The sequence below is a fragment of the Drosophila miranda genome, chromosome XL (assembly GCF_003369915.1).
Source record: "Drosophila miranda strain MSH22 chromosome XL, D.miranda_PacBio2.1, whole genome shotgun sequence".
Taxonomy (NCBI): Eukaryota; Metazoa; Arthropoda; class Insecta; order Diptera; family Drosophilidae; genus Drosophila; species Drosophila miranda.
Genome location: NC_046673.1, coordinates 8,048,701 through 8,066,197, shown reverse-complemented (window position 1 = coordinate 8,066,197; position 17,497 = coordinate 8,048,701). Strand labels below are relative to the sequence as shown.

At 42.1% G+C, this 17,497-nt stretch overlaps 7 protein-coding genes and 1 long non-coding RNA gene across 10 annotated transcripts; 4 read left to right on the top strand and 4 right to left on the bottom strand.

The window, feature by feature from the left end:
* Positions 1–92: 92 nt before the first annotated feature.
* LOC117189016 (ARL-6-interacting protein 1 homolog) lies at positions 93–1,270 on the top strand. Its single transcript, XM_033393880.1, has 2 exons — positions 93–918; positions 979–1,270. The coding sequence occupies exon 1, from the start codon at positions 233–235 to the stop codon at positions 812–814; it is 582 nt and encodes a 193-aa protein (XP_033249771.1). The 5' UTR covers positions 93–232; the 3' UTR covers positions 815–918; positions 979–1,270.
* A 524-nt stretch (positions 1,271–1,794) lies between these two features.
* LOC117189017 (transcription initiation factor TFIID subunit 5-like) lies at positions 1,795–3,397 on the bottom strand. The gene is made up of 3 exons (XM_033393883.1): positions 2,680–3,397; positions 2,442–2,606; positions 1,795–2,374 (listed from the first exon to the last, which is right to left on the bottom strand). Exon 1 carries the CDS (start codon positions 3,179–3,181, stop codon positions 2,708–2,710), a length of 474 nt encoding a protein of 157 aa, XP_033249774.1. The 5' UTR covers positions 3,182–3,397; the 3' UTR covers positions 1,795–2,374; positions 2,442–2,606; positions 2,680–2,707.
* LOC117189008 lies at positions 3,327–5,115 on the bottom strand. Its single transcript, XM_033393858.1, has 3 exons — positions 4,460–5,115; positions 3,748–4,387; positions 3,327–3,688 (listed from the first exon to the last, which is right to left on the bottom strand). The coding sequence occupies exons 1-3, from the start codon at positions 4,478–4,480 to the stop codon at positions 3,345–3,347; spliced, it is 1,005 nt and encodes a 334-aa protein (XP_033249749.1). The 5' UTR covers positions 4,481–5,115; the 3' UTR covers positions 3,327–3,344.
* A 56-nt stretch (positions 5,116–5,171) lies between these two features.
* On the top strand, positions 5,172–5,867 carry LOC108151430. Of its 2 annotated transcripts, none has more exons than XM_017280039.2 (2): positions 5,172–5,596; positions 5,668–5,867. In XM_017280039.2, the coding sequence occupies exons 1-2, from the start codon at positions 5,379–5,381 to the stop codon at positions 5,774–5,776; spliced, it is 327 nt and encodes a 108-aa protein (XP_017135528.1). In that variant the 5' UTR covers positions 5,172–5,378; the 3' UTR covers positions 5,777–5,867. The 2 variants fall into 2 exon arrangements, with proteins under 2 accessions (XP_017135528.1, XP_017135519.1); XM_017280030.2 differs by having other exon boundaries at positions 5,181–5,596; positions 5,665–5,867.
* Positions 5,868–7,207: 1,340 nt separating this feature from the next.
* On the bottom strand, positions 7,208–9,318 carry LOC108156749. The gene is made up of 3 exons (XR_001775129.2): positions 8,783–9,318; positions 7,837–8,718; positions 7,208–7,758 (listed from the first exon to the last, which is right to left on the bottom strand). It is a non-coding gene; the product is annotated as an uncharacterized LOC108156749 (long non-coding RNA).
* Positions 9,319–10,252: 934 nt separating this feature from the next.
* LOC108164965 (ARL-6-interacting protein 1 homolog) lies at positions 10,253–11,381 on the top strand. Its single transcript, XM_017300978.2, has 2 exons — positions 10,253–11,029; positions 11,090–11,381. Exon 1 carries the CDS (start codon positions 10,344–10,346, stop codon positions 10,923–10,925), a length of 582 nt encoding a protein of 193 aa, XP_017156467.1. The 5' UTR covers positions 10,253–10,343; the 3' UTR covers positions 10,926–11,029; positions 11,090–11,381.
* A 596-nt stretch (positions 11,382–11,977) lies between these two features.
* On the bottom strand, positions 11,978–15,204 carry LOC108164964. Its single transcript, XM_033399484.1, has 5 exons — positions 14,520–15,204; positions 13,807–14,446; positions 12,809–13,747; positions 12,571–12,735; positions 11,978–12,503 (listed from the first exon to the last, which is right to left on the bottom strand). The coding sequence occupies exons 1-3, from the start codon at positions 14,538–14,540 to the stop codon at positions 13,404–13,406; spliced, it is 1,005 nt and encodes a 334-aa protein (XP_033255375.1). The 5' UTR covers positions 14,541–15,204; the 3' UTR covers positions 11,978–12,503; positions 12,571–12,735; positions 12,809–13,403.
* Positions 15,205–15,282: 78 nt separating this feature from the next.
* Positions 15,283–15,927, top strand: LOC117195000. 2 transcript variants are annotated; one of them, XM_033399509.1, is made up of 2 exons: positions 15,283–15,656; positions 15,728–15,927. In XM_033399509.1, the coding sequence occupies exons 1-2, from the start codon at positions 15,439–15,441 to the stop codon at positions 15,834–15,836; spliced, it is 327 nt and encodes a 108-aa protein (XP_033255400.1). In that variant the 5' UTR covers positions 15,283–15,438; the 3' UTR covers positions 15,837–15,927. The 2 variants fall into 2 exon arrangements, with proteins under 2 accessions (XP_033255400.1, XP_033255390.1); XM_033399499.1 differs by having other exon boundaries at positions 15,297–15,656; positions 15,725–15,927.
* The last annotated feature ends 1,570 nt before the right edge of the window (positions 15,928–17,497 follow it).

Below are 17,497 nucleotides of genomic sequence, written 5' to 3'. Positions count from 1 at the left end.
GTGCAAAACCCCACCCCAATATGTATATACTGTATGGTTAGTGATGAAACCGGATTGCAGTAATACATCGAAACCATCGATAGAACCTTCGATGGTTTGACATTGACACCTCTCATTTGATGCATTGACGTTGGCTGGCAATAAAAAAGCGACTTTTTGCTTAAATTAAAGACTACTTAAAGAGACTACGTTCAAAACTCTAATTTAACTCGAAACGCAACGAAGCACAAAGATGACAGAATCGGACATTGGTAAAAACGAAAAGGTTATCAAGCTTAAGCATGATTTGGAGCGATTTCAAGCGCCTATAGTGAGTGCCTATGGTGTCCTTACCTGGGAGAAAAAATACTACCCCGTGGTGGTATTTGGGGGCATAAGCGTCGCTTATTTCGTTCTGTGGTACATGGATCTATCGGTGATAACTCTTATGTCTCTCCTGGCATTGCTGACTACCATTTCGCACTATTTTCTTCTGTGGTGCCTGGATCGGCCGGATTTCATTTTCGACTTTTTCCCAACCAAAATTGCCGGCTTGTTTTGGAATGGCTTAATTTGGGATAGCGACAACGAGGCGAAATTCGAGTCTGTTTGCGGACAGATGTACATCATCAAGGAAAGCTTGGCAGCATGGTATCAGTATCTATTCAAGGAACGCAAGTCGACCGGCCTCGTGATTGTGGAAAGCTTGGTCCTCCTGGCCATGGCTTGGATTGGTTCAATCGTTAACAATCTTCTGTTGATGTACTTGGTTACTCTTCTCATTGCCATGTGGGCTGGTCTGAAAGCTAAACACGTCTTCAAGAAACTCCACTAGAAAGCTGAAAAAGTACTGCTCCACGCTTAGGCACCACAACCACAAAAATTGTTTAGAAATACTACAAAAAATCGAAGTCATCCTCAATTTGCCAATCCAGATTGGTAAGTGGCCAATGAAATAACTTGAAAGGGATCTATGCAATATAAATGTTTTTTCATCAGCATCTGGCCTTCTTTGCTCATCCACAATGTGCCACTCTGCTGGAGTCGGAGGATCCGAAAATATATTTTCAAAGGAAACAGTATCGATTCTACATCATTTGGAAATGCCCTGGCGTATCGCAACAAACTTAACAGCGGTTTTCCTTTAACTTTCTACTCAACAACAGCAGTTTAAGAATTACATAATACTCATTACGTACATGCTTCGATTGTTCAATTATTATAACTGAAAAATCTTGAAACTCAATCAAACGCATGACACTTGTATCAATAAAATGCCACGAACTACGAATTTGTGTACGATTGTTATAACGAGCAACTATTACTCAGATATTCTACTATTTTGGAGTGCCGATGTATGCTCTTTTCATTTTCAATCCCCTTCTTTTCATGGTATACCATATGGTGTATATTTTACAAAGATAGTCTTGCTATCTTCTTGTCATGGATTTGGTAAACATTTTTATGTAAATTAACAGTGAGCCTCGATGAAATAGCTGTTCCTTTGGGGCGACGTTTAAAGGGTCAACGAAATTTGTAGTAGTAGTCATACCCAAAGGTCGTTGTAAGCAATAGATAATGTAACTAATAAGTAATATAAGTATGAAAATCTTAACTGATATCAGTTTGATTGCATATGTTAGGTTAGTTGTATTTCTTAGAGAGATAATCTATACGTGTGTATCGGAACTATTGGCTGGTATCAGCATATCGCTGATACCGTTTGTTGATCAGGACCAGTTGTCTGACATCCTGATCGGCCTAGTGTCCTTCCTATGGCCGGAAGAAGATTCAACTGTATATAACTCTGTTTATGTTTAATTTAGATTGAACATTTGTATTTTATATTTACAATCCCAATCCCAATTCGAATCCTCTTCCGTGGATCCAAGAGGGAAGGGAAAAGAAAGACACTGTGTCTGGACATCACTTAATTGCTTAGATTGAAATATTACACATTCATTCCTTGGACATATTTTTTGAGGTTCCAGCAGCTGCGGTCCCTAATTCTCACATATTGTAGTATATATATATATATCTATAATCAATTATGCACATGTTCCTACATATGTATGTGTGCTGAGCCCTCAATGGATGATCATAAATAAAGCCATTTCCAATTGTCCCAAACACGAAATTCAATGTCTGCAAGATAGTGATTAATCAGTAATTTTTCGAAATGGAAATTTTACTTAATTCATTCGGTTCGTCTTTCAGAGGGTTTGTGCCGGTCCATAAATTGTTGCTCCATTTGTTGTGCATTCGCGTGGGTGGGCTGGAAGCCAGACCACAAAACAGTTGAATGCAACCGCGAACCACTTTTAGCACTTGTCTACGATATTTAAAATAGTCTTTTGGGGCCACTCAGGGAATGCCGGAATCATTGAGGTTTATTCTGAAAAAGAGAACAAAGTTGCACATAAAATCAGGGAAGGCCTTTGCTTTGACCAGTGGAAACTTACAGCTCAAACAATGAGTGGGATCCGAATGGTTAGTTTTAATGTTTGAAGTTTGGGCTGTGTATGTTTACGTTTATATAAATGAATCGAATGTATATTCATGGACTCGACGGTGCTTTCCATCGATGACTCGCCTCAGCGCCTGGGTCCGAGAAGCTATTTCTGCATCTGAAGGTGTAATAGAATATGCCAATTGAATATGATTAGTTTAAGAACTTCATTTAACTGAGACACGACCTACCAATCTCATCATTTCTCTATATTCAAAGTCAAGTTTCAAGAGCTTTCACAAGGGCAGTCTTCTTCTCGGCTGATTTCGGGCTTAACTCTATTACCTTCCGAGAACTCATCGTCCAGATGACAATCAGGGCATCGCGGCCGACGAACCCACTTTGAAGGAAAATTCCATTTTTACAGGCCTGAATCGTGCTGATTAGCGCCAGCTCACTTGCTTTGGTGCTTTGGGTGGACAAAACCTTCTTCTCGGGGCACTTGACGAGCAGCTGAAACTCCCAAGGGCTCAGATGGCAGTCCTGGCTCCAAACAACCAGCAGATTGTTGCAGTAGGAGAAATCGATCGAGGCAATCTTTGCGTTGGGCTGGGTCAGGCTGCAGGTTATTCGCTCGGTGGTTGTGTCCCAGACAATGATCAGGTCATCTCGGCCACCAGAGACCAGGTAGCGCCCGCATACGGAGTACGCCATGGCAGTGATGGGGGCCTTGTGGCCGCGGAAGAGTCGCATTTGAGTGCGTTTCTCGCAGTCCCAGATTCTGGCGGTGGCGTCTGCCGATCCAGTGGCCAGGTACTTTCCATTCGGATGGAAAAGGCACACCTCCAATCGTGCCAAGTGACCGAAGAAACTCACAAAGTGCTCTGCGGGATCCACTCTCCACACGCGCGCCACATTATCGTTGGAGGCGCTGGCAAAGTAGCAGCCCTTCGGGTCGAACGCCACACTCATGGCCCCGTGGTGCGCAAACACCTTCTGACAAAACCCGGTGCGTGTGCACCACAGCCGCATGCCGCGGCGCCGAGGAGGTGAGAAGCTGGCGGTCTCCAGCGCAGGCCAGGACCGGCTCCTGGTGGGCGGTAAAGAGCTTCTCCCTTCGCACCATGTTCATGTGTAGCCAGTCCTTGTTCACGGCCACGATGTGGACCATGCCGGAGGCAGTGCCAAATGCCACGCTGCAATGGTCTTCTGAAAGCGTCGCGCAAGTCACATCATCGTCAATGTTCATGGGCTCGGCCATGTAAGTGCTCAGGTTGGGTAACTTATTCGATCGAACGGCCAGTCCGGAATGGCGTCCACGGAAGCCCAGGCAAATGGCGCCGGCAAAGGACGATCGAGGTGGATACGCGCCTGGGGCATCATCTCATCAGAGTAGATGAAGATTTTAAAGTGGGACAAGAACGTCTTGAGCTGCCCCTTCGTCCAAAACTGAGATTGGAGTACTTTGAACTGGTTCGAGGTGCTCCTGGCCATGAATATCACCACTGTGTCCGCACAAGATAGCAGCTCCTGGGCTCTTTCCGGCAGGTCTTCTGGCGTGCGAAAGCGCTTAAGATTTTCGACGCGCCTCTTGTAGGAATCGTCCAACTTGTATTCGTTCCTACCCACGAAGGATATGGCCCTCTCATACTTGCCGCTCCACACCATTTGCAGGTAGCCAATGGCCAGAGTGGGATACAGCATCACGTATACTTCGTACTTACCGAAGTCAACTATTTCCTTGATGACATTCCCGATCGTCTCGAACATCTGCTCATAGTCCGCGAGCACATTCTCTGGTACGGCTTTGCAGAGCATCCGTTGCTGGGGCGGTCCGAGTGCAACGCCCTCGTAAAAATCGACGAGATCCCCGTCCGATTTACGCACGCCGGAGCCTACGGCATCCGAGGCTGCGTCTTCAGACTTGTTCTTCTCTTTTTCCTGTGTCGGCTTCTGCTTCTGTCGGAAATTTATTAGCAACGAGACATTTATGTGTTGCACGTTCCCATCCCATCGGTCTTTTCTACTCACATTCTTTTCCCCGGGTTCCATGCTCTTTTGTTGTTGTTCGATTTCTTTAGCAATGTACTCGTAAATGGCGATTCCAATATAATAAGACAATTGCAATAGAGAGAGAGAGAGAGAATCATAGCTGCTATCGACTTTGATCGTACATCGGAAATCGATGCACAAAAACAGCTGATTTGTGGCTTGCTAACATTACGAATGAGCGATGCGATTATCAAACGGATTGCGCAGACGCAGCCGAGCCCAGCGCAACCCTTAATGCAGAATCAATTGCGATTACTTATATTGCTTTTATCTCAGGATCTCGTTTCTGTTGTAAGCAGCAGTTGAATAAAAACAACAAATATACAAGTATTATGTATTTGTATTATATTGGATCAGTTGCAATCTCTAATGAAGCTACAAGGCTCTCGCTTACTATGCCTTTTGGCTAAGATTGTTTATTGATAGCCATGAGACGCGTATAGAGACTATCTCTCTCTTCGCGGAAAAGTTAGCGAAGTCTAGTGCCATAGGGCTCTGTCCGATATGAGATGGGGGTTGCCAGAAATCAGATTGTACAACACTGGCAGAAAGAGGTGTGTCGTAAAAATGGGAAAATGGAACGAAAGCTGACTGCGTTGAATAATTTTCCGTGTGTGTCGAAAATAAAGAAAAGCCCTTTTTATATTTCAAACATATGCGAGATGACAACTGAAATAGTGTAACATTGCTGTCGGCCGACACTGGTTGGTTGCTAGCAACCCTGGCATTATCTTAACCAACACTTATTCTCTGTTGTTATTTTGTTGTGTGTTTGCGCTTGAGTACATCAATTTTTGTGATTTCTGCGTGTAAAAATGGAGAAGTAGCCGCCAAATGATGACAAACCACTTGAAAAGCTCGGCATTTTGAGCATAAGTTTAATTTTGTTAATGTGTCGATGCTGTTTTTGCCGCAAAAGAAATCAATGGGTCGCAAAAAGTTAAAACGCCCCAAGCTAGCACGCACCTTAGAGGAAATATTCGTGGAAATGCAGGAAATAATTGATAACACTCCATCCTGCTCCACAGTTGATGTGGGGGCCATGCTCTCGGAATCCCTCATGTCGCAGTTCGACGAAGAGCTGGCCTTGGCCCTAGACATCGAAGCAGCCAATGGGTAAATACATTTAAATTGGTAAATTATTTATTACTTAATTTTACATTGTTCTCCCCCTCCACGCGAAGTAGTGACAGCGGCTCCTCTGACGAAGAACTGAATGACGTCATTAACAAAGTCATCGGCGAAGAGGAATCCAATGATTCTTTGGCTAATATCAAAAATAACACGCCTCCATAGGAAGGATTTAGATGTTTAACAAAAACAAAAATACTACTATATACTTGAGTTCCTTCTGTATGTTTAAAGATAATTACACAAATCTTAAAATCTGGAAAAAAAAATCACGGTTATTGGTATTCAAGTTTTGATCAGCAGAAACAGACGGGGTGGTCCCGGTATCTGGAAATCCCTTTGGTAGACAACTTTCATTTCTTGTTTTTTATACCTGATGATCAAAATGCTCAAAAAGTATAGGGGTACATTAGATTTGTGGTGAAAATGGATGTGTATAACGTCCAGAAGGAAGCGTTTCCGACCCCATAAAGTATATACATATATACTTGATCAGCATCAACAGCCGAGTCGATTGAGCCATGTCTGTCTGTCCGTCCCTATGAGCGCCTATTGCTCAGGGACTATAAGAGCTAGAGCAACGACATTTTGCATCCAGTCTTCTGTGATATGTCACTGTTACAAGTATATTTCAAAACTTCGCCACTCCCACTTTCGCCACAAGGGGCGAAAATCTGTGGAATCCACAATTTCGAAGATATGAGAAAACCAAAAAGAATGATCATATCTACCAGATTGCCAAATCTGGATCAGATCGGATAATTTTTATAGCCAAAAGGAACAAATCAATTTTCAGTGGCTATGCAGCGCCCGACCACACTTTCAATCACGTATTCTGTCTCTCGACTCTTTGTCGCTCGATGTAGCCATACTGACTATGTATCGTGTATAAATGTAGAGTTGCGGTCGGCGCAGCAACTCACAACGTTCCCCCTCGTTTGGTTACTATTAGGTCATAGTCTTGAATATGTTTAACAGCACGTTCTACTGTATCATTAAGCACTTTTAAATGTTTTAATACTAAATATTACTACTATTACTACTAAATATATAAAACCCTTATAAATGTTAAACCGATCAAAAAATGTATCCAAATTGGGTGTCACAAAATTAGATAGTCTCTTTGCAATAAACGTTGGCAAATCATTTTCTTTCACTACTTGGCGTTTGCAGAAGTTTAGACATCATCATCGTAAACAGCTAATGTTGACTGAAACCAATAACTTATATAAAAACTCACTATAAAAATATATAAGTCGCGCAAATATTTTTCTTCTCGATTTGTCAACTTAAACTTCTCTCGAAAAATATACATTCTTAGGGTATAAATCGCCTTAGACATCCAGCGTGTATGGTGAATTAGTACAGGTAGTTGGAAACGGTGACCTTTCGGAGCCGATCCCAAAACAATTCGGCGTAATCAGTACGCGCATGATATTTTCTCAACTCAACTTGGCAGAAGTCCTTTAAATGTCATTTAACTTAAAACTTGATTTGTTCCATAGTCTTCAAGGAATCTTTAAATCTGGCAAAGAGTGCAACGTTTTTACCTGATGTAAATAGCTTCGGCATATGACTCAAATTCTGCCCGCAAAATATATTTCACCGATGGGATGTCTGCACGGGAGGTATAAGAGTTTTTTGTCTAATAGTTTCTTAAAGCGGAATGTAGTGCTGTTAAGCCGTCCAGAATTGGACGTAGTTGGATAAAACATTTTATCAAATATTCCATATTTCATTCCCATTCCGAAAGCATTTTTGGTAGACGTGAGTGGCAATACTAATAGTATAACTACTAATAATACTCTGCAGTTGCACATTAGTCTGAAAAGTTGAATGTTACCTATTTATTGTTGGCTTAAATATTAACAAATCGAGCTGAAATTTTGGGGGCTTGAATATGTTTTAATATTCTAAATCACAAAAAAAAATGCAATCCGATCAGAGCGATGTATCGTATAGCTTACATAGGAACCATTGGCCAAATATCGTATTTTTCAACTTTTTTGTCACTTGTAGAGGAAGTCTACCATTTATCCAGCTTATATAAGATTTCCGGCTTTTTTGCAGGCCTAATTCGAGGAAGGAGGTACCTAAAGTGGAGTTGGTAGTCCCAAAAAAAAAAAATGGTGTAAGTCCAGAGAAAACTGAAATGAAAATTGCCAAGTCAAATTATTTATCGTATAAGCATCGCGAAGAGCCGGGACCGTTGCAATAACACTCACACGCACACGGAACAAGACCGACGAGTAGACGAGAGGAGTGACTGGAGGTGGATGGTGGGTGGGTGAAATGGAGCTGCATTCATAATGGCGGTCCGTACAACAGTTCCTTCCGGTCGACGCTTCTTCTGTTGCTTCTATGGCCGCATGTCGCAGCGGAAGCCTGGCATTTACTGCAGGCGACAATACTTTGCTTTGCCCCCGTGGATCGACTGTTTCGAGTCACTCTCTCTCTCCCTCTGTCTCTATCTCTCTATCTACTTCAAGCTTTCTCTTTCTGTATTGCTATAGTGGTTATGAGGGTATATCCGTTTATTGTAGAGGTAGAAGATCTAGGAGACCCCAAAAGCAAGAGGGACCTAGGAACACCTTTGCTTATATCCTTAACGCTTGTACCAAGAACAGGCAGATCGGTATAGAAAAGTGGCCCGACAGTAGGTATCCCATAGTCGGCGCTAAATCATTCCATTCCTACTTGTTCACTAGTGTGTGTGCTTGTGCGTTTGTTGGCATCCTGTGTGCATCGCCTGCCTTGACTCGACTCGCGTCGAGTCGTGTCATTGTGTGCGGGCATAGCATAGCAATGTAGAAGCAATATCTCGCTGGGCCAGAGAAAGTGTTACTCCCTATTTGTTTATAAAAAAGTCCCAAAGGCACTACAAAGTAGGAGGCGACGATGGGACGATGGGTTGATGGACTGCGACAGGAACCGGCACGTCCGTCCAAAGCCAAAGATGGCAAGGTGTGTATAGATGCCAAGGAAAATGAACAGTGGAGAAGACAAAACGCGGAAATTTCCATATTATCAGCCACACAGTAGCAGTAGTAGAGGCGAACCGCAAATTGAAGGCGATACCTGACAATGGGTTGGAAATGGAGCAAAATCTGAAAAGAAAGAAAACAAAGCATAAAAGATAGAATTTATTTTGAAAGGATACCGTTTTCTTACCGTTATATTTATAGCATCCAAAATATAGGTAACCCATGCAAGGATGCTTGAATCTTTTGAATCAAAATCCTCCTTCCTTCGACACCCTCAGTTGTATTCCAAGCAAATGAGTCGTAGCAATCGCTCATACAAACATATGAAAGAGTACTCTCATAAGCCCCTAAACTAGACAAAGAGAAATGTTAAACAACTGTCGTAATTGATGAACAAAAGCGCAGAGAAAATAATGGTTAGCTGGGGAATAAAAGCTTATGGTCCCTTTTTCGTGGTCGCGAACAACAAATTTAATTAAAAACATAAACTAAAAGCATAAACGAATGAATAATTCACATTATTATGATGTTGGAAAGTCCTTTCCATGAAACAGTCCAGCGTTCAACTTCTGCATTCCTGCACTACTTAACCGCACCACGAAAAACTCCGACCACAGTCAAAAACAAAACTAGACACGAATTTGCATTAGCAACAAAAAAAAGTTAAGACAAAAAGTAGAGTAAGGGAATTTGTTCTTTATTATTATTATTTTAGTTTATGTTTGTTTTGTTTTTTATTTTGGTGTGACTTTTATGCAAATGGGAAATTTGAAATTTCGTTGCACAGTTTGGGCGCGCATTTAAATTGGTGTGGATCAACCTCTCCGGTCCGACCAACCCATACCCGGCACATACCCAGCAACATGCCTTAAAGGCTTTGAAAGCAATTTGTCTACACACTTTTTTTTTTGGTTTGCTTTTCAAAAAAAGATACCGAAAAAGAGTTCAATTATAGACTGGACCTGAGACCCACGGAGCCTTAATGGCTGGGTCGCAAACGGAGGCGCGTCTCATATCACCACAGCCCAATAGCCAATAGCGATCAACGACTAGTCGGTGGCGATTGTGGGGGATAACCTCGTAGTCCATATATCGGTTGATAATGATCCGGAGAGGCATGCAATGAATGAAACCCATCAAATGACACGAGCAACTGGGTATGAAAACATTTAATTAATAGCTCATTCAAGTGAGCCACATCAGATGGCTGTTTCCCAGTACATTAGTGACATTCTGACCTTTGTTTTTGAATTGAGTACATCCTATGTATATACATGAACGTTAATTTAGATTTTGTTAAGACAGGATACATTCATGAATTAAAGACTAAGACATCCACTACAATTGTGAGGACTGCTCTTAAGATCTCCAACATACTGGGGATGCCCGAAACTGATTTCGATTTGTTTTGGATTTCAAGGGCCAGACAGATTTCGGACAGATTATTGGTAAGCAGGACCGTAATGCACAATGGGATGGAGCATAGCGTATTTCCGGAATCATTATCGTTGTTAATAAATAAATAAATAAATTAATATATGAAACAATGGATGAAACCGGCTTGCAGTAAAACATCGAAACTATCGATAGAAACTAGATCGAAACTTCGATGGTTTGACATTGACACCTCTCATTTGATGCATTGACGTTGGCTGGCAATAAAAAAGACTTTTTGCTTAAATTAAAGACTACTTAAAGAGACTACGTTCAAAACTCTAATTTAACTCGAAACGCAACGAAGCACAAAGATGACAGAATCGGACATTGGTAAAAACGAAAAGGTTATCAAGCTTAAGCATGATTTGGAGCGATTTCAAGCGCCTATAGTGAGTGCCTATGGTGTCCTTACCTGGGAGAAAAAATACTACCCCGTGGTGGTATTTGGGGGCATAAGCGTCGCTTATTTCGTTCTGTGGTACATGGATCTATCGATGATAACTCTTATGTCTCTCCTGGCATTGCTGACTACCATTTCGCACTATTTTCTTCTGTGGTGCCTGGATCGGCCGGATTTCATTTTCGACTTTTTCCCAACCAAAATTGCCGGCTTGTTTTGGAATGCCTTAATTTGGGATAGCGACAACGAGGCGAAATTCGAGTCTGTTTGCGGACAGATGTACATCATCAAGGAAAGCTTGGCAGCATGGTATCAGTATCTATTCAAGGAACGCAAGTCGACCGTCCTCGTGATTTTGGAAAGCTTGGTCCTCCTGGCCATGGCTTGGATTGGTTCAATCGTTAACAATCTTCTGTTGATGTACTTGGTTACTCTTCTCATTGCCATGTGGGCTGGTCTGAAAGCTAAACACGTCTTCAAGAAACTCCACTAGAAAGCTGAAAAAGTACTGCTCCACGCTTAGGCACCACATCCACAAAATTTGTTTAGAAATACTACAAGAAATCGAAGTCATCCTCAATTTGCCATTCCAGATTGGTAAGTGGCCAATGAAATAACTTGAAAGGGATCTATGCAATATAAATGTTTTTTCATCAGCATCTGGCCTTCTTTGCTCATCCACAATGTGCCACTCTGCTGGAGTCGGAGGATCCGAAAATATATTTTCAAAGGAAACAGTATCGATTCTACATCATTTGGAAATGCCCTGGCGTATCGCAACAAACTTAACAGCGGTTTTCCTTTAACTTTCTACTCAACAACAGCAGTTTAAGAATTACATAATACTCATTACGTACATGCTTCGATTGTTCAATTATTATAACTGAAACATCTTGAAACTCAATCAAACGCATGACACTTGTATCAATAAAATGCCACGAACTACGAATTTGTGTACGATTGTTATAACGAGCAACTATTACTCAGATATTCTACTATTTTGGAGTGCAGATGTATGTTCTTTTCATTTTCAATCCCCTTCTTTTCACGGTATACCATATGGTGTATATTTTACAAAGATAGTCTTGCTATCATTTCTGTAATATGAGTATTGAGTTTTTCTTGTCATGGATTTGGTAAACATTTTTATGTAAATTAACAGTGAGCCTCGATGAAATAGTTGTTCCTTTGGGGCGACGTTTAAAGGGCCAACGAAATTTGTAGTAGTAGTAATACCCAAAGGTCGTTGTAAGCAATAGATAATGTAACTAATAAGTAATATAAGTCTGAAAATCTTAACTGATATCAGTTTGATTGCATATGTTAGGTTAGTTGTATTTCTTAGAGAGATAATCTATACGTATGTATCGGAACTATTGGCTGGTATCAGCATATCGCTGATACCGTTTGTTGATCAGGATCAGTTGTCTGACATCCTGATCGGCCTAGTGTCCTTCCTATGGCCGGAAGAAGATTCAACTGTATATAACTCTGTTTATGTTTAATTTAGATTGAACATTTGTATTTTATATTTACAATCCCAATTCGAATCCTCTTCCCTGGATCCAAGAGGGAAGGGAAAAGAAAGACACTGTGTCTGGACATCACTTAATTGCTTAGATTGAAGTATTACACATTTATTCCTTAGACATATTTTTTGAGGTTCCAGCAGCTGCGGTCCCTAATTCTCACATATTGTAGTATATATATATATCTATAATCAATTATGCACATGTTCCTACATATGTATGTGTGCTGAGCCCTCAATGGATGATCATAAATAAAGCCATTTCCAATTGTCCCAAACACAAAATTCAATGTCTGCAAGATAGTAATTAATCAGTAATTTTTCGAAATAGAAATTTTACTTAATTCATTCGGTTCGTCTTTCAGAGGGTTTGTGCCGGTCCATAAATTGTTGCTCCATTTGTTGTGCATTCGCGTGGGTGGGCTGGAAGCCAGACCACAAAACAGTTGAATGCAACCGCGAACCACTTTTAGCACTTGTCTACGATATTTAAAATAGTCTTTTGGGGCCACTCAGGGAATGCCGGAATCATTGAGGTTTATTCTGAAAAAGAGAACAAAGTTGCACATAAAATCAGGGAAGGCCTTTGCTTTGACCAGTGGAAACTTACAGCTCAAACAATGAGTGGGATCCGAATGGTTAGTTTTAATGTTTGAAGTTTGGGCTGTGTATGTTTACGTTTATATAAATGAATCAAATGTATATTCATGGACTCGACGGTGCTTTCCATCGATGACTCGCCTCAGCGCCTGGGTCCGAGAAGCTATTTCTGCATCTGAAGGTGTAATAGAATATGCCAATTGAATATGATTAGTTTAAGAACTTCATTTAACTGAGATACGACCTACCAATCTCATCATTTCTCAACATTCAAAGTACAAGTTTCAAGAGCTTTCACAAGAGCAGTCTTCTTCTCGGCTGCTTTCGGGCTTAACTCTATTACCTTCTGAGAACTCATCGTCCAGATGACAATCAGGGCATCGCGACCGACGAACCCACTTTGAAGGAAAATTCCATTTTTACAGGCCTGAATCGTGCTGATTAGCGCCAGCTCACTTGCTTTGGTGCTTTGGGTGGACGAAACCTTCTTCTCGGGGCACTTGACGAGCAGCAATCGAGGCAATCTTTGCGTTGGGCTGGGTCAGGCTGCAGGTTATTCGCTCGGTGGTTGTGTCCCAGACAATGATCAGGTCATCTCGGCCACCAGAGACCAGGTAGTGCCCGCATACGGAGTACGCCATGGCAGTGATGGGGGCCTTGTGGCCGCATAAGAGTTGCATTTGAGTGCGTTTCTCGCAGTCCCAGATTCTGGCGGAGGCGTCTGCCGATCCAGTGGCCAGGTACTTTCCATTCGGATGGAAAAGGCACACCTCCAATCGTGCCAAGTGACCGAAGAAACTCACAAAGTGCTCTGCGGGATCCACTCTCCACACGCGCGCCACATTATCGTTGGAGGCGCTGGCAAAGTAGCAGCCCTTCGGGTCGAACGCCACACTCATGGCCCCGTGGTGCGCAAACACCTTCTGACAAAACCCGGTGCGTGTGCACCACAGCCGCATGCCGCGGCGCCGAGGAGGTGAGAAGCTGGCGGTCTCCAGCGCAGGCCAGGACCGGCTCCTGGTGGGCGGTAAAGAGCTTCTCCCTTCGCACCATGTTCATGTGTAGCCAGTCCTTGTTCACGGCCACGATGTGGACCATGCCGGAGGCAGTGCCAAATGCCACGCTGCAATGGTCTTCTGAAAGCGTCGCGCAAGTCACATCATCGTCAATGTTCATGGGCTCGGCCATGTAAGTGCTCAGGTTGGGTAACTTATTCGATCGAACGGCCAGTCCGGAATGGCGTCCACGGAAGCCCAGGCAAATGGCGCCGGCAAAGGACGATCGAGGTGGATACGCGCCTGGGGCATCATCTCATCAGAGTAGATGAAGATTTTAAAGTGGGACAAGAACGTCTTGAGCTGCCCCTTCGTCCAAAACTGAGATTGGAGTACTTTGAACTGGTTCGAGGTGCTCCTGGCCATGAATATCACCACTGTGTCCGCACAAGATAGCAGCTCCTGGGCTCTTTCCGGCAGGTCTTCTGGCGTGCGAAAGCGCTTAAGATTTTCGACGCGCCTCTTGTAGGAATCGTCCAACTTGTATTCGTTCCTACCCACGAAGGATATGGCCCTCTCATACTTGCCGCTCCACACCATTTGCAGGTAGCCAATGGCCAGAGTGGGATACAGCATCACGTATACTTCGTACTTACCGAAGTCAACTATTTCCTTGATGACATTCCCGATCGTCTCGAACATCTGCTCATAGTCCGCGAGTACATTCTCTGGTACGGCTTTGCAGAGCATCCGTTGCTGGGGCGGTCCGAGTGCAACGCCCTCGTAAAAATCGACGAAATCCTCCTCCGATTTACGCACGCCGGAGCCTACGGCATCCGAGGCTGCGTCTTCAGACTTGTTCTTCTCTTTTTCCTGTGTCGGCTTCTGCTTCTGCGTGGCAATTTATTAGCAACGAGACATTTATGTGTTGCACGTTCCCATCCCATCCGTCTTTTCTACTCACATTCTTTTCCCCGGGTTCCATGCTCTTTTGTTGTTGTTCGATTTCTTTAGCAATGTACTCGTAAATGGCGATTCCAATATAATAAGACAATTGCAATAGAGAGAGAGAGAGAGAATCATAGCTGCTATCGACTTTGATCGTACATCGGAAATCGATGCACAAAAACAGCTGATTTGTGGCTTGCTAACATTACGAATGAGCGATGCGATTATCAAACGGATTGCGCAGACGCAGCCGAGCCCAGCGCAACCCTTAATGCAGAATCAATTGCGATTACTTATATTGCTTTTATCTCAGGATCTCGTTTCTGTTGTAAGCAGCAGTTGAATAAAAACAACAAATATACAAGTATTATGTATTTGTATTATATTGGATCAGTTGCAATCTCTAATGAAGCTACAAGGCTCTCGCTTACTATGCCTTTTGGCTAAGATTGTTTATTGATTGCCAGGAGACGCGTATAGAGACTATCTCTCTCTTCGCGGAAAAGTTAGCGAAGTCTAGTGCCATAGGGCTCTGACCGATATGAGATGGGGGCTGCCAAAAATCAGATTGTACAACACTGGCAGAAAGAGGTGTGTCCTAAAAATGGGAAAATGGAACGAAAGCTGACTACGTTGAATAATTTTCCGTGTGTGTCGAAAATAAAGAAAAGCCCTTTTTATATTTCAAACATATGCGAGATGAGAACTGAAATAGTGTAACATTGCTGTCGGCCGACACTGGTTGGTTGCTAGCAACCCTGGCATTATCTTAACCAACACTTATTCTCTGTTGTTATTTTGTTGTGTGTTTGCGCTTGAGTACATCAATTTTTGTGATTTCTGCGTGTAAAAATGGAGAAGTAGCCGCCAAATGATGACAAACCACTTGAAAAGCTCGGCATTTTGAGCATAAGTTTAATTTTGTTAATGTGTCGATGCTGTTTTTGCCGCAAAAGAAATCAATGGGTCGCAAAAAGTTAAAACGCCCCAAGCTAGCACGCACCTTAGAGGAAATATTCGTGGAAATGCAGGAAATAATTGATAACACTCCATCCTGCTCCACAGTTGATGTGGGGGCCATGCTCTCGGAATCCCTCATGTCGCAGTTCGACGAAGAGCTGGCCTTGGCCCTAGACATCGAAGCAGCCAATGGGTAAATACATTTAAATTGGTAAATTATTTATTACTTAATTTTACATTGTTCTCCCCCTCCACGCGAAGTAGTGACAGCGGCTCCTCTGACGAAGAACTGAATGACGTCATTAACAAAGTCATCGGCGAAGAGGAATCCAATGATTCTTTGGCTAATATCAAAAATAACACGCCTCCATAGGAAGGATTTAGATGTTTAACAAAAACAAAAATACTACTATATACTTGAGTTCCTTCTGTATGTTTAAAGATAATTACACAAATCTTAAAATCTGGAAAAAAAAATCACGGTTATTGGTATTCAAGTTTTGATCAGCAGAAACAGACGGGGTGGTCCCGGTATCTGGAAATCCCTTTGGTAGACAACTTTCATTTCTTGTTTTTTATACCTGATGATCAAAATGCTCAAAAAGTATAGGGGTACATTAGATTTGTGGTGAAAATGGATGTGTATAACGTCCAGAAGGAAGCGTTTCCGACCCCATAAAGTATATACATATATACTTGATCAGCATCAACAGCCGAGTCGATTGAGCCATGTCTGTCTGTCCGTCCCTATGAGCGCCTATTGCTCAGGGACTATAAGAGCTAGAGCAACGACATTTTGCATCCAGTCTTCTGTGATATGTCACTGTTACAAGTATATTTCAAAACTTCGCCACTCCCACTTTCGCCACAAGGGGCGAAAATCTGTGGAATCCACAATTTCGAAGATATGAGAAAACCAAAAAGAATGATCATATCTACCAGATTGCCAAATCTGGATCAGATCGGATAATTTTTATAGCCAAAAGGAACAAATCAATTTTCAGTGGCTATGCAGCGCCCGACCACACTTTCAATCACGTATTCTGTCTCTCGACTCTTTGTCGCTCGATGTAGCCATACTGACTATGTATCGTGTATAAATGTAGAGTTGCGGTCGGCGCAGCAACTCACAACGTTCCCCCTCGTTTGGTTACTATTAGGTCATAGTCTTGAATATGTTTAACAGCACGTTCTACTGTATCATTAAGCACTTTTAAATGTTTTAATACTAAATATTACTACTATTACTACTAAATATATAAAACCCTTATAAATATTAAACCGATCAAAAAATGTATCCAAATTGGGTGTCACAAAATTAGATAGTCTCTTTGCAATAAACGTTGGCAAATCATTTTCTTTCACTACTTGGCGTTTGCAGAAGTTTAGACATCATCATCGTAAACAGCTAATGTTGACTGAAACCAATAACTTATATAAAAACTCACTATAAAAATATATAAGTCGCGCAAATATTTTTCTTCTCGATTTGTCAACTTAAACTTCTCTCGAAAAATATACATTCTTAGGGTATAAATCGCCTTAGACATCCAGCGTGTATGGTGAATTAGTACAGGTAGTTGGAAACGGTGACCTTTCGGAGCCGATCCCAAAACAATTCGGCGTAATCAGTACGCGCATGATATTTTCTCAACTCAACTTGGCAGAAGTCCTTTAAATGTCATTTAACTTAAAACTTGATTTGTTCCATAGTCTTCAAGGAATCTTTAAATCTGGCAAAGAGTGCAACGTTTTTACCTGATGTAAATAGCTTCGGCACATGACTCAAATTCTGCCCGCAAAATATATTTCACCGATGGGATGTCTGCACGGGAGGTATAAGAGTTTTTTGTCTAATAGTTTCTTAAAGCGGAATGTAGTGCTGTTAAGCCGTCCAGAATTGGACGTAGTTGGATAAAACATTTTATCAAATATTCCATATTTCATTCCCATTCCGAAAGCATTTTTGGTAGACGTGAGTGGCAATACTAATAGTATAACTACTTTTAATACTCTGCAGTTGCACATTAGTCT